At 42.4% G+C, this 15,502-nt stretch overlaps 1 protein-coding gene across 1 annotated transcript; it reads left to right on the top strand.

Moving 5' to 3' along the window:
* Positions 1-373: 373 nt before the first annotated feature.
* LOC109785772 (protein HUA2-LIKE 3) lies at positions 374-13,259 on the top strand. The gene is made up of 13 exons (XM_073508043.1): positions 374-764; positions 2,037-2,113; positions 4,367-6,583; positions 7,745-8,213; positions 8,969-9,077; positions 9,189-9,301; positions 9,394-9,575; positions 10,326-10,776; positions 10,862-11,519; positions 11,704-11,865; positions 12,555-12,648; positions 12,754-12,805; positions 12,900-13,259. Exons 1-11 carry the CDS (start codon positions 642-644, stop codon positions 12,599-12,601), a joined length of 4,608 nt encoding a protein of 1,535 aa, XP_073364144.1. The 5' UTR covers positions 374-641; the 3' UTR covers positions 12,602-12,648; positions 12,754-12,805; positions 12,900-13,259.
* Positions 13,260-15,502: the final 2,243 nt, after the last annotated feature.

Here is a 15,502-nt window from a genome sequence, read left to right as displayed (position 1 = left end):
CAGATCCTCGTGTCTAACACATGCGCGGTCAATTTCACACTTCAGAGTGTAATTTATTATGTGTTCGCGGTATGTTGTAGCGTGTTGTTACATCGCGTGTGCGTCCGCGGAAATAAAATGGGAGATTTCCAAACTTTGCTTACGGAAGTTTTTTCTTTTAAAACACAAGCGAGTGATCTGACTTTGCCGACACACGACCATTCGTGCAAAACCTCATAGGCCCACGAAAGCCCAGTGAGCCCAGGCCCATCGCCGACCAAGCCCTTTCACGTGTTCGAGCCCTCCTTCCTACACCAAACCGAACCAGACCAAACAAACCCCACAGAGACACGAAACCAGCCAGAGCCGGCAGCAGCGAAACGGGGAAAGAAACACAGAAAAGGGAGAAAAGAAATTAAAAAAAGAGAAAAATCTCCGAGCCCAACCAAGCCGCCTCCCCCATCCCCCCACTCCGGCGCTCCATGCCTCCTGGCCCCCTCCTCCTCCTCCCCCCCGCCGCCGCCGCCGCCGCCGCCACCGAGCCCATACGAGCGCCCGCCGCCCGCCCCAGCGCCCGGCGGCCGCGCCGCCCCCTGGTCCGCTAGCCGCAGCGGACGCGCCCTCTGGCCGCCGGTTCTGGGCGGGCGGGAGCGGCGTCGGCGATGGCGCCGACTCGGAAGAAGCGCGCCTCGTCCGCGGCCGCGGCCGCCGCCGCCGCGGCCCAGTGGAAGGTCGGCGACCTCGTGCTCGCCAAGCTCAAGGGCTACCCGGCGTGGCCGGCCATGGTGAGTCGCGCGCCCCCTCGCTCCTTCTCTCTGATCTGGGGCTCCTCTGGCGGTCTGCCTGACCTAGGGTTCGGCGAATCATGTTCTGGGCTGGGGAGCTTGCTTAGGGTTCGGTTAGGTAGTAGTTCCGTTGTACTGTACCGCCATGACTCGCAGTAACAAACGAGGTCTATACTCTATAGGTAGCTGCTAACTCTGATTTCGTGACCCTTTCTGTTTTTTTGGCTATAATAGTGGCGATCCTAGCGAGGCCTGGCATGTTTAGGGTTCTGAGACCATGGAGGTAGTTGGTGGTTAGCCGTATGCAAATTCTTTTGTTCTTTGCTTGAGGTTCCTGCTAAATCGATGCACCAAACTACCGATCTGGTGCTCCGAGTTCATGCACTTCTCAAGTCTTGATTCTAGTGAGGTTTAGTGAATGGTTGTTGTAGTTCAGATTTCACCCATGTGGCAGTTGGGGCTTCATGGAGTTCCGATCTGTTTGGAGTCAGGCAGCCGAGCTTGCTTAGTTTTAGTTTTTGTTTCGGTACATGATGGTGAGGTTGATAAATAGTTCTCGTGGGATAAATCTTAGTGCTTCACTCTCATAAGATTTATTTTGCGAGATCCTGTGTAAGTGTACTGCCTTTATGATGGAACCACTATAGTTATTAATGTGATCCCGTGTAAGTGTACTGCCCTTTGCTAACCCTAATGTTTACTCACTGTCCTAAAGTTTTGCTTTGAGATGCTCATTTGCTGTACTTGACAGATTACTCCTTGTTTTCTCCTGCGCTTTAGCTATTAAGCATTTCCCCATACTCCGCCTTTTCTCAAGCGTTCTATTTTATGACGACTTAGTTCTCCAAACAGTTATGTACAGGCTTGATTTTATTTTAGCTAACCTTCCTGTTAACATGGCTTGACAGCACTTGCCATTTTAAGCTTTTGTTATGGTGTCTTGTTATGAGAAAGTTCACAAATCCTGCAGTTGCTTTTCACTATTGCCAGGAGAGTAGTTCCTCTCTGTACACTTTTTTGGGAAATATCTTTTTGCTATTATTGCTAAGATTTTGAGGAATATTCTTTAAGCTATAGGATTTCTAGGATGAAACTGCTTAGTTGCTTGTTGGTTAAGACTTCCAGTTTCCTTTTGTATCTGTTCCATTCCTGGTCTGGCTTGTTTAGTCTGAAAAGCTGTGTTTTGGGGCACTGATATTTGTTTGAACTTAAACTGAAAGATCACAGGAATCATAATGAGCACTTGATTTACGGATATCCATACTGTTACAGATTAGCGAGCCGCAGAAATGGGGGCTTCCTTCAACTAAAAAGAAGTTGCTGGTCTACTTTTATGGAACTAAAGAGATGTAAGTTCTACTTTGTATTTAAGATTGTCCTTATGAATTGACAATTATTGGTTGATGCATATTTTACCATATGCACCATTTGCTTGTGCCAAACTATCAAATAGTTTCTCATGTTAGTTGTCGATTATTTTTACAATAGTTTAGCTCTTTGTCCTCTTTTTACTAGTTACTACTTACTGCATGAGATATGATGAGACATGGTATATATTTTTATTTTGATAATTCATCTATTTTCTTTTGTGACAATGAGCACAATGAGTATGTCTGTGTTAGCTTTTGTCTATTTACATGTAAGCCATGTGTTGTTTCTACACGATTCTGTTATTTGTGTAAGTGCCCAGTAGATGGTTCCTGTCACGATGACCACATGATGGGGTTTGGGCTTTTTGGTCATTAAAGGTGTCTGCTTTTGGACTGTGATTTTTACGTAATCAAAACCTTGTTCTAGCTATTATGGAGCACTATAAACATTATTTTTTGATTCAGCAATATGCTGTGGGCATACTAGTGTAAATCTGGGGAACCTATTTATGATAAGGACAGTTTACTATCATACACTTTATGCTTTTTTAGCATAGACTTTTAGGAGTTCCTGGGATTGGTACAAGTATTTTCCTTGCAGCACTTAAGTTTAGTTGTTGTATAAGTTCTAATCATGTACCTGTTTGTGTTATCTTGATAAAGCATCTCTTTGGTTATCACACAATCTTATAGTAGCTTACACGAGAAGACTGAAAAACTTGATGAGTTAACGGGCAAGTTAGAATCAGTAAATTGCAATTCATTCAGTAAAATCAAGGGGACGATATCTCTGAAGTACTTAATCCCTATGATTTTTAATAGATACACAGTTTTAGTCGAAATGCTAAGAACCAGGAACTTCCAAGTTCCAAGAGAGACTAATGATAATTTGTTAACATAAAGGGTGTCCCAAATGATAAATAGTTATACGATGATATAAGTACAGTGCAGTAAAGAACTTGAGGCTAGTGGATGTAACACTGGTAAAGTTCTGTCGAATTTTCCTATTTTGGGATGTGTTGGTGCTGGCATGGTCTGTCTCATAGGTTGAAAGGTAATACACGCTCATAATCAAAATTATGTTGCTTTTGGGGCAACGTGAAAGGATTGGAATGGCAACTTCCTATGTAGATATAATCAGGGCCAGCATAATAGTTTCCATTTATGCTGTGTTTTAATCATTGTCATGGAAATGTAAGGGTGTAAAATCTTTTCTTGGAAATAAATCTGGCATTAGAAACAGGTTTGTTGGCACTCTTTATTTTTTGTTTTTGGCATAGAAACAAGTCATGTGCACACTTGCTCCACCATAACCCTATTACCCCATAGGATTGAAGAGGGACAAGGTCATACCACTCCAATCCCGTATTTTTCCTATTCCTACATTTTGAAATTCCTGCGAATCAAAGAGTGTTTAATTGTACAAAGAGGTTGGAGTGGATGGAAATTTTCCTCCCAAATAGAGTGGAAAGCATCCCTTAGGAATTTCCCCTAAGGATTCTAATCCTATGAATCAAACAGGCTACGTAGAAAAAATTTCTAAGGATTCAAATCCTCAAAAAGCTCTATGGAGAGTTTCTTTGAGTCAAAGGAGCCCTATAAATCTTTCTGTAGAGTACAAGGCGCACACAGACAACCCGCACACACATGGAACCACCATCAAGGAGTCATGAAAACAATTCAAAAAATCATTATAAGAGGCATGTACCATGCCACAAAATTGTCATTTGTCAATTTTGCCATTCTTTTTATAGCCTTTTGGTTGCGTTTATGTACGTAGGTAGCATAGCACGGAAGCACTGTAAGGGGAGGAGTCATCATTCTATCACACCACTCCTATGCACACACATGCATGCACATCTTCTACACATGCTATGAATATATTAGATTTCACCCCCACTCAAAGTGGGAACACACTCGTACTTGAAGCACAAACATGTGTACTCCTGTTAAATGCTTCACACCTTGTTGGTGCCGGGGATTGAAGTTAAGTTGATTGCAACAAACACCTTTGCTCCCACCACTAGGCCAAAGACCCCTCCACCGCCATCTTAAAATCTAATTATGTAATGGTAGGAATTGTTGGTAATGAGCAATCTCGGCCTGAGATGTTTGTAACTCACAGCAGTCGCACCATGATGGCTATCATGTTTGCACATTTTACTCTGAATCCAATATTCTTAATTCCAGATGTTTAAATGTTCGCTCTGACATTAGTTTTTAATATTGTAGTGCTTTCTGCAATTATGCTGATCTTGAGGCGTTCACTGAAGAGAAAAAGAAATCTCTACTTGTTAAACGACATGGGAAAGGAGCAGATTTTGTCAAAGCAGTTAAGGAAATAGTTGAAATTTTTGATTCTATGAAGAACGAGGACAATAATAAGAGTGGTTTGGCCCCTGCCAACAATAGCAGCAGTTTGGACACTGGAGGTCCTGAAGAAGGTTCTGATTTGGCCAATGACAACAAGCTCGAGGGTAATCCTGCCTCTTCCATGGATCACAGCATGGCCAGTACCCCTGGGTCTAATATTGCTGCATTGGAGAGTGAACACTGTGTTGTGAACTCTGCACCTGATGAGCCTGCTAGTTCATTTTCAAAGAAGAGGAGAAGTAATGCTCTGCAACTAAGTTCTTGCACTCACCGTGATCTTACTTCCCCACGGAGGCCAAGAAGTTCATTAGGTGCTGATCACAGGACTCGGGATTCTTGTGGGCCAAATGGTCTCAATCTGCCTCCTGTTGGTATGACCACTGATGATAGGCAGGAAGGTTCTTCTCGGCGTAAATGTATAGGTGATGACAAACCTAAATCGGATCTCCTTTCAGCTATGAAGGATGTTATGCTGTTCAATTGCGGTCGAGGCACCTCAAGTCAATCTGGAGCTTCTCTGAATGGTAATTATGAGAACAATTCGAGTTCTGCTGCAAATATAGAAAGTAATCTTAATGTTGAAGTATGTCAAACTGTCATGGGTAAAGAAGATAATCTGGATGGGACACAAGATCTTTCCACGAGTACAACAGTTACTTTTAAAAGAAAGCGAAGCCCGGACACCAATGATGTTAATAATTCTATCAGCAGCGTGGTACCAAATATGGATGAAGAATTGCAGCCTAATTCAAGTGGAAACCTGCCAGATTCTCCAAATTCAGGGAATGAAGTCAATAAGTCAGATGGAGATGACCACTTGCCATTAGTGAAAAGGGCACGGGTTCGAATGGGAAGACCCCAGCTGGAGGACTCCATGGTTGATGAGCTTGATATTTCTGGTAACAAAATAGAGTTGGCTATACCTGTAGATGAATGTTATGAACATGACCCGTCTTCAATAGCGGGACAGGATCATCCAGCTGACCCATCGCTGGCATTGGGAAATGATCATTCAGCTGAGGAGGTGCTTCCTGGCATAGATCCTTCACCCGAAGTAGACCCATTGCTGGCACCGGGAAATGATCATTTAGCTGAGGAGGTGCTTCCTGGTATAGATCCTTCACCCAAAGTAGACCCATTGCTGGCATCGGGAAATGATCATTTAGCTGAGGAGGTGCTTCCTGGCATAGATCCTTCACCCAAAGTAGACCCATTGCTGGCATCGGGAAATGATCATTTAGCTGAGGAGGTGCTTCCTGGCATAGATCCTTCACCCAATGTAGACCTGTCTGCATCAGGAGAAGTTCAGACTGCTTGCAAGGACAAAGAGTATCAATCAAAGGTTTTGACGTTAGATGGAGAAGCTGCTTTACCTCCATCTAAACGTCTCCATCGTGCCTTAGAGGCTATGTCTGCTAATGCTGCTGAAACTACTAGTAATCCTCCTGAAGTGAATAAGCCAAAGGATTGTATCCTGAAGCCTTGCACAACGTCGATAGGAAGCTCTCCTTTTAATAAATCTGCAGATGCACTTGTCAGAAGTCCAAGGTCTGCAACAACTAAAGGCCCGGAAATATGTTCAACTGTACTTTCTATAGATACCCCAACTGGCCTAAAGTGTATGTCACAACCAATATTAAACAAGGACTCCCCGTCTTCTGTTTCATTGGAATTGACAAACGGTGGCAATCATGATCTTCCAAAAGACAAAGTTCACACCAGGGATGATGATGATATCTGTGGAAATTCTCCAGCCTGTTCCTTGGAGTCGAAAGAGCCTGCCTTTGTATCTAAGTTTGATCAGTTGCCTATGGGGAAAGTAAGTACAAATGAGCTCCCGGATCCAATTGGTAACTCTGGTCAAGATTTTAGTAAAAATATTGATGGATCTGCTTATCCACTTAGCCATGCAAAGACTGTTGTGTCAGGTGCTAATCATGATTCCAATTCCGAGCCACAAAATAAGACAGTTTTGGCTGAACCAACAGTCAGTGTGGGTGACAGGACAAGTGCCTCTTTGTTGGTTACTAAAGTTACATGCAGCCAGAATGTTGCAGGCGCACGAACATTTGAAGCGTAAGCCTTCTATTTTCTTTTTCTTAGATACATACGCACTATTTTCTGCCTAGGTAGATATTTGTATGTCTTCACCTTAATTAACTAATTCCAGCAATCTTGGGTATCTTGTGTTTTCCATTTTAACATTGTTCCTGTCCCCAAAATTATGTGTTCCCACATAGCCCCTTTCATGTAGTCTGCTATTATTCACTTCAAAGAATCACTCAATTTATTGTGCACTTGTAAATATGTCATAATGCAACAGTACGTATTGCATGTATTCTTTTTTCTGCACCTTTTTGCAAGCGAATTATGCAAACATGATTAAAGGTCTTGTGTAGATAAAGATGGATGCTGATTATATACCTTAAAGTTGATTTAAGTTGATTTATTGTGCCAGTTCAGTCACCACACTGATCCAGTCAAATGAAACAATGGTGTTCGATATGTGCAATCGAACATCATAATTTTACTTGATCCTATAAGCATATAGCAATAGAAATTAATGGTTAAATATATGTTTGAAGACTGTCAATTTCCAAAATGTCACTTGTTTGCGACTGGAGGGGGTATATGTTCAACATTATCCAGTAGTATAGAAGTATAAGTTGGAGCTGCTTCATTGGGTTAGAATAATACGCAAAAGTCTCTGTGGGGGGCGTTTAGTTTGAAGCACATGGATGCCAAAGTTTACTACCCAAATGTGGGAACGCTGGCCTCTTCTAATATTTGGCATCTATGGGTGATATTATGGCTTGTTGGTTCAGTCTTCCTATCTTATCTCAAATGAGCATATTCATCTGTAGAAGTAATATAATTTATGTGTGTAATTCATTCTTCTGCAAGGAGTTTAAAATTTGCATGGAATATGCTAAGCAAGCTACTCTTTGCTGATATAAAACATCTTTCTTAAGTCTAGGTGACTTTTTATAATATGTGTGTGTAATTCATTCTTCTGCAAGCAGTTTCAAATTTCTGGGGAACATGCTAAAGAAGCTATTCTTACTGATGTGAGAAGTCTTTATTTAGTCCAGGTGGCTTCTGAAACAGTGTTATATGGGACTATTGTATGAAGGATCAAATAGATCATTTTCCTGTTATTTCTTATTTATATCTATTGAAGTCTTATGTCAATCACTTGGATAGGCTTCACATCAGTTTCATTGGTTCATCTTGTAGGCATGGTTCTTCAGCAACCACACTGAGAGAACCTGACCACAAAATTAGCATGAAGGATATTGGTTTATCTCCTGACCCAATGCCTATGAAAGGACTTATTGCTGCTGCACATGCTCAGAAATTCTCTCAACCAACTTCTTTCATAGACAGTTTTTTAGATTCCAATGTTATTTCTGAACCTTCGGTGAATATACCTTCAGTTAAGGAAGGATCAGGTGGCCGGTGTTCACCTTCAAATACTATAATAAGGTCTGCATCAGATAGGATTCATACTCAACAGACTAGTGGTAAGATTCTTTCTGATAACATACAACAAAAGAGCTTGAACAAACCAGCAGGTCATGACGAAGCCAGGTCAGCACGGAGGGCCTTTGAAAATTTCCTAGGTACATTAACAAGAACAAAAGAATGTATAGCCCGTGCAACACGTCTCGCTCTGGATTGTGCCAAGCATGGCATTGCTGGGGAGGTTAGATCATCCATACTCTTTCAGTCTGCACTTCTCATTTACAAGCATATTTATGTTGGACCTTTGTGTTGCTTACTTCCACACTTTTGTTTGTCGATAAAAATCATGTACCTGCTTGAATGCTTGTAGTTGTAGAGTTGGTAGCTTTTCTTTGGTCTATGGTTTGTCCATCTTTTGATTGATTACTTAGCCTGATTGCGGCATTTTCTTGTTGTTAGCTTTCTGCAATGAGAAACGTGGATGTATCTTTTTGTTGTTAGCTTTCTACAATGAGGAATATAGATGTATCTTTTTGGTTGTTAGCTTTCTACACCGATGAATGCAGATTTTGCTCCTATTTTGAGGAACAAAGACGAAGTAGATTTTGCTTCTGTTTTGAGAAACAAACCATTGGTATGGGGAGCCATTTCCTTAGTACATACCTCTAATGTGGCACAAAATGATACGCAAACGACATAAGTTAGAAATTAGTAAAGAATACATTTTTCCTAAAATTGGAGTACAGAACGGCATTTGTAGCCTTCAGTTTATACAACAAGAAGAACAACAACAAAGCCTTTTAGTCCCAAACAGTCTGGGGTAGGCTAGAGTTGAAACCTAAATGATCTCGATACCAACTCATGGTTTTGGCATGTGGATAGCTAACTTCCACACACCCCTGTCCATGGCTAGTTTCAGTTTTACGGCCATTGGGCCAATAAATGGCGGTTGAACCCCCCTTATTGATGCATCTTTGTTTTGGTTTGAGAATCTAGGTAATGGATGTCATCATCGAACGCCTGGAAAAAGAATCAAATTTATACAAAAGGGTGGACCTGTTCTTCCTTGTTGATTCAATAATCCAGTGCTGTCGCAATCAGAAAGGTACTCGCCTAGTTTTCTTGTGTTCTCAGCATTTTTCCGACACACCTTTTCGTTTTTATCGTTTTCTCGTGTACTTGCCTAGTTTTCAAGCTACTGTCATACATCTTCTAGGTGGAGTTGGAGATGCCTATCCTTCTCTTATCCAAGCAGTCCTGCCACGAATACTATATGCTTCTGCACCTCCTGGAAATTCTGCATGGGAGAATCGAAGACAATGTCTTAAGGCAAGTTTTTTTTTTCAGTGCCCTAATTAAGGGAGATTATAATGTAGTGTCGTTTTACTTTTCTTCACATGGCTGTGTGTCTTGATGATTAGGTTTTGAAACTCTGGCTTGAGAGGAAAACTCTTTCAGAATACATCATTCGTCATCATATTAAGGAGCTTGAAGCTCTTAATGAAGCATCATTTGGGACCTCTCGTCGTCATTCAGGGACAGAGAGAGCTCTGAATGACCCTTTACGGGATAACGAAGGAATGCTTGTAGATGAATATGGAAGGTATAGCTCTCCTTTTGCATTTCTAAGTTTCCATGGGTGTACAGCTGAGGCTTGTTTATGTTCTCGGTTAATTGATGCTGTTATTGCATAGTTCTATATCACTAGCTTGTGTGATATTGGAGATGCTTTTCATTTATTTTCCTGTAATCTCCAGAAAGGGAAAAAAACCATCTTTCCCCAGTGCAGGATTTCATGGTGTTTATAGGCTTATGGCAAACCAGCATTTTCTATCAACTGTGAATCCTTGTAATTTGTGTCGTTTGGACCAGATAGTGGTGGATGGTTGAAAGCAGCTCATCGCTGTGTCCTACCAACAACCCTGGTATCAGCAAAGGGCCCAACTCTTACCATTCTTGCGAAAAATACGGATGGATGCACCAGGAGACAAATAGTTGATGTTGTTATTTTTCAGATTAGCATGCAGACATGGTGGGCAAATGACACTATTATGGATGAGAAAATGGGTTCCACAAAATCTGATGCAAAATATAAAAATTCTCAAGCATATTTAGTAAAAAACGGGGGCATTGATTGGTGTTCTGATTTCTGAATGCCAAATGCTAGTAGTATATGGCTGCAGTATGGAATTATAAGGTGTTTAGAAGACTCAAAACATGCAAAAATATTTACTTCGGTCATAATTTGGTACACTGTATGGGTGACAAGTGCCCTGCTATATTATCTTTTTATACTAAAGAATATGTTTAGTGTTATCCTCGTATGGTTAATTGATTAGATTATTCTTCACAGCAATACTGGTTTCCATCTTCCAAATTTGATCTGCGTGAAACTGCTTGATGAGGAAGGAAGCTCCTCTGAGGATAGGAGCTTTGAAGCTGTCACTCCTGAACATGAATCCACTGGTGCTGAGCAAGGGGAGGGTTCTCAATTGGATGGGGCGAAGCATCGACTTGTCTTTGAAGAAGTGAATGGTGATCTTGAGATGGAAGATGTAGCCCCATCATCTGAAGCGGAAGCCACCTCTGCATGCCAACAAGATATAACAGTTGCGAGGTGTACACCGACTAGTCAAAATGTTGATTCTGTTCCTCCGCTACCTGAAGACAAACCTCCAACTCCTCCCCCGTTGCCATCATCTCCACCACCTCTACCACGCCCTCAGTGTCCTGTCATTCAAGGTTCACAGGTTCAAGGAGCATTGCATGTGGCACCTGATCGAGTCGAGCCAGATACTTTAAGAGTATGTGGTCTGTTGTTTTTATGATGTGACCACTATGAATTTTTTATTATTGTGAATCTAATGAGTCGTCAATGATTCTTTGCAGAATGTTCAAGATCAGCACCCTCATTCTATTGCAAATAATCGAGGCAACATGGATCCTTGTGCGGTTCCATTCCAGCCTCCACCGCCCTATACTTCTGGCTGTGCAGGGCATCCAAACCAGATGCATCCGCCGCCACCGCTGCCTCCACCGCCGCCTCCACCACCTGTCGCACCTTTCCATCCTCCTGGACCGCATGGAAATTTTTCTGGGCCCCCAGTACCGCCCCATGGAAATAACTATCACCGTCCACCAGCACCACCACCTCCGAATAATGCATACCATTTGCAGCCACCACCACCGCATCCACCACCACCACATCCACCAGGTCCGAATCAGTTCCCATATATGCCACCTGAACACCAACAAAGAGCACAACCTTGGAATTGTAATCCTCCCTATCCTGAGGGATATCAGTACAATGGACATGACAGAGGACACCCTCCATACGATAGGAGACATCACTTTGATGATAGATGGCATCACTTCGACGATAGAGGGCGACGCTTTGATGATGGAGGGCATCATTTCAATGCCGGAGGACATCATTTTGATGATGGAGCATATCACTATGATGATAGAGGGCATCACTTCAATGACAGAGGACAAATGCACCATGAACCTATGGATAGAGGAAGGTTTCCTCCACATTTTGGACCAGGTATATTTCTTGTTTAGCTATCAGCATTTTGAAGTTTTGCATCTAACTGCATGCGTGCATATTTATCTTCTCTTTTGAATATCAGATCCATTGACAGTTACAATCAGTATTAGGCTTCGGTATTGAGCAAGTTGCTTCCAATAAGTATCCATTTATTGACTGAAGTATCTTTACAATTGTTCAGATCCCCCGTACCCTGACCATTTTGAAGCTTCATCCTCCCACCGTGGGCGACCATCGGACGGTCCACCTGGTCCATGTACCGACTGGTCGATGCCGCCTAGGAGATCCAAGTATCCTCCTGGCTCCAGACATTCAATGGAGCCTCCAATGTCCCATGAAGGAGGTATGCTTTCATGTTGCGCTTTGCTCTTAGGAGTTGTATCTGTGGTCCATATTGGAATCTCTAAAAGGACTTATATTTAGAAACGGAGGGAGTAAATATCATGCCCAAAAGTTTAAAAGAAAAATACACTATGCTATAGAGGTGGAGGTCAGTTTATAAACACGTAAAATTTCATGTTCAAACTATAAAAAAACAGAGTAGTAGAAAACGGTAGGCACTACTATTCATTGCTGAATTTGTTTTTTGCATACCCCCTACAACAAATATGATTGGAACTTGAAATTTTGCATGTTTCTAACATCGTACTCCCTATGTAAAGAAATATAATAGTGTTTAGATCACTACTTTAGTGACCTAAACGCTCTTATATTTCTTTACGGAGGGAGTACTTCTCTAAATTTTCATCATAGTATGGTTTTCCACTTGATACCTTGTTTGCTCCAGCAGTGCTTTGGGCACTTCCCATGTTCTTCAGATTGCGTCTTGTCAAAAGTGAATATTTTTGCGCCTCAACCAAACATGAGAGAAGACAACTGTTTTTGCCACGTGTTCTACTCCCTCTGTCCCATAATATAAGACGTTTTTGCACATAGCTTGCAAAAACGTCTTATATTGTGGGATGGAGGGAGTATTATTTTGGTAGTAGCAACATTTCAAGATGAATGTGTTAATCTTCATTGCAAAATCAGGTTGGAGGAGGCACGGAAGACACAATAATGATAGATTCCATAGATGAAGGGGCGCAGAAGCTTTGTGTCTCAACCATGCTGAGCCTCATCTGCGGTACTCCTCGCACTTTTTATGATAAGAATGAAATGATATCAGCCCGCACTGCATCTGTTTTCTGCAACTTCCTGGTTTCATGCTCAAGCTGTGTTATCATGGCAGATTAACAGTACAATGGTTTCCAGAAGAGGGATAATTCCTGACAATTTTAATGGTACATCTTTCAATCCACTTCGTCTGAAGAAACCACTGTTTAGTTGCTTGGGGACACTGCTTGTCTGACACATTATGTTGCAATTTTATTCCAGGTTATAGATTTTAGTTTTCTTTCTTTTTGCCTTTGGTGGGCCGTGAAGGGGATCTTCATTGTCTCCATTCGCGGACGGGCTTAGCATGAAATCTCTTTGCAAAAGAAGAGATGGAACAGGCCCTGGTTGTACAAATGTATGTCGCCATTCTTCTGCAAATGCAGAAACGGAAGGGACTTCAATGGTGCGTAGAGCTGTTCTGTAACAATCTAGTTAGCCTTACAGTCTACTGTGTTGTTGAGAAATTCTTCACTATTGATTTCCATTCAAATATCCTTTTTGTAATCCAACTGTCGTTTCAAGCACCTTACTGAAACTGTCTGACATTGTATATGGCCACAATCTAGAATGTTCTTTTTTTGCGGGCGTCTGACTGTATGGTGGCACATCAGTTTTCAGAATCGACTGTAAACATGTGGTTTTCAACTGGGATAAACTGTTGTAAAAACATCCCAATAGCAATAGTTTAAAACTTACACCTGAGGATAAACCATTTGAGAACAACATTTTCAAGCAAAACCGCATCTCTTTGGATTTCCAAAGTACTGCCTCCGTTCCTAAGTATATGCCCATTTAGAGATTTCAATATGGACTTGTATGGAGCAAATGAGGATATCTACAATCTAAAATATGTTTATATACATCTGTATGTAGTTTCTAGAAAAATCTCTAAAAAGACCTATATTTAGAAATGGAGGTAGTAGCCTCGCCGCAGGCCGCCTCCGTGGCGGCGGCGCGGCTGCCGGCGTCTCTTTCCCAGGACGGTACCGGGGCGCGGCTGCCGGCATCTCTTTCCCAGGACGGTACCGGAGGTGCTGTTGCTGGTCTAGTGTGCTCAGCTAGAGTTTCGGCCTTGCTTTTGTGCGGCAACAAGTCCGGCGATGGCGCTGACTTCATGACTCGATCTTATCGTCTATCTAGTGCTTGCATGCCATGAGGAATTTATCCATTGCGTTGGTGTATAGCTTCCCTGCTAGTGTTTAGGTAACTTGGTTGTTGATCAGATCTGAAGACAACTTTTGGATTTGTTCAAGCTTTTTGTCTCGGCGCTGCCTGGTGCAGTGATCGGTTTTCTGTTTCGGCGTTGTTTGACAGCGATCGGTTCTCTTTGAAGTTGGCTCTCTAGTGCAGCAATGAAGCTGTTATGTTGGAACTGCCGGGGGCTTGGTCCCCGGTGGTTCGTGCTTTGTTGGATGTCCAGCGAAGCTGCAGCCCAGATGTGATGTTTTTGTTGGAGACACACTTAGAAAGCTATCCGACGGAGTGTTTGAGGAGGAGATTGAGAATGGATCAGAAATTGGTATGTGCTGAATATGGAAGGAAAGGTGGACTGATGTTATTGTGGAGGAAAGAAATAAAAGTGCAGCGCATGGAACTTGATCCTATGTTCATTGATGTTAGAGTGACGGATGAACAGAATAATGAATGGAGATTAACCGGCATGTATGGTGAATTCCGTTGGGAACACAAGCATAGAACATGGGAGAGAATGAGAAGATTGCATCATAATAATACATTACCATGGCTTCTGATTGGGGATTTGAATGAAATACAATTCCTACATGAGAAAGAAGGTGGTAATCCAAGACCACAACAGTATATGCACGCCTTTCAGGCAGCCATTGAGGACTGCGAGTTGAGGGACATGGGATATGTGGGAGACCAATTCACGTGGTTTCGAGGCGGGATTAGAGAACGACTGGATAGGGGCTTGGTTAATGATGCATGGTCCACTCTTTATCCTCATGCTGCATAACAAAATTTAAACTATAATCATTCAGATCATAGACCCTTGTGTGTGGACACAGAGTGTTACTCGGGAGTGGCGGCCAATGGTGCAGCAAGCAAGGAATTTGAGGCGAGGTGGCTGCGTGAACAGTCATTCTCGGATGTCGTTCAGGAGGTGTGGGACTCGGCAAGCGCGGCTGCGGGACAAAATACGGTCTATGAAAAACTAAATCGCATGCACGATCAGTTCCATGATTGGGATCAGAGAGTTTTGAAGAAGCCCAAAAAGAGACTTCGAAAAGCACAGAGAGAGCTCGAGAAAATTATGTCTGGCCCTATGAATGATGAAAGTGAATCGAAAAGGAAAGAACTGTCTGAGCTAATCGAGTTTCTGCTAGAACTCGAGGAGATACATGTCATGCAGCGATCTAGAGCAGGATGGCTCAAGCATGGGGATCGGAACAGGGGTTTCTTCCAAGCATTTGCTTCGGCGAGGCGTAAGAAGAACTTGATAAAAAAAATTAAATGATGACCAGGGGAATGTGATTGAAGGTACATCAGCACTCAACATACATGTCCAGAATTATTTCGGTAACCTCTTTGCTTCAGAAGTAAACCATGTTGACCCTGCTGTTCTGCAAAATGTGCAAACGAAAGTTACTGAGCAAATGAATGAAATGTTATTAGCCCCGTATACCCATGATGATGTACGTAAGGCTGTGCACAGTATAGGTGATCTCAAGGCGCCTGGTCCTGATGGTCTCCATGCTATATTTTTTAAGAAGTTCTGGCATATTATTGGTGATGAGATTTCCGAGGAGGTGTTGTTTGCGATCAATACAAGGCAGATCCCGGCAGAGTGGAATGATACGTCC

This window comes from Aegilops tauschii, chromosome 2 (genome assembly GCF_002575655.3).
Source record: "Aegilops tauschii subsp. strangulata cultivar AL8/78 chromosome 2, Aet v6.0, whole genome shotgun sequence".
Taxonomy (NCBI): Eukaryota; Viridiplantae; Streptophyta; class Magnoliopsida; order Poales; family Poaceae; genus Aegilops; species Aegilops tauschii.
The sequence above is the reverse complement of the archived record's forward strand: the minus strand, read 5'-3'. Positions and strand labels throughout refer to the sequence as shown.

Excerpts from the sequence above, each read along its gene's own strand:
- LOC109785772 (XM_073508043.1), top strand. The coding sequence starts at position 642 with ATGGCGCCGACTCGGAAGAAGCGCGCCTCGTCCGCGGCCGCGGCCGCC. Across the intron at positions 9,576-10,325 it reads CTTGTAGATGAATATGGAAG|CAATACTGGTTTCCATCTTC; the intron begins GTATAGCTCTCC and ends TATTCTTCACAG. Across the intron at positions 11,520-11,703 it reads TCCTCCACATTTTGGACCAG|ATCCCCCGTACCCTGACCAT; the intron begins GTATATTTCTTG and ends ACAATTGTTCAG.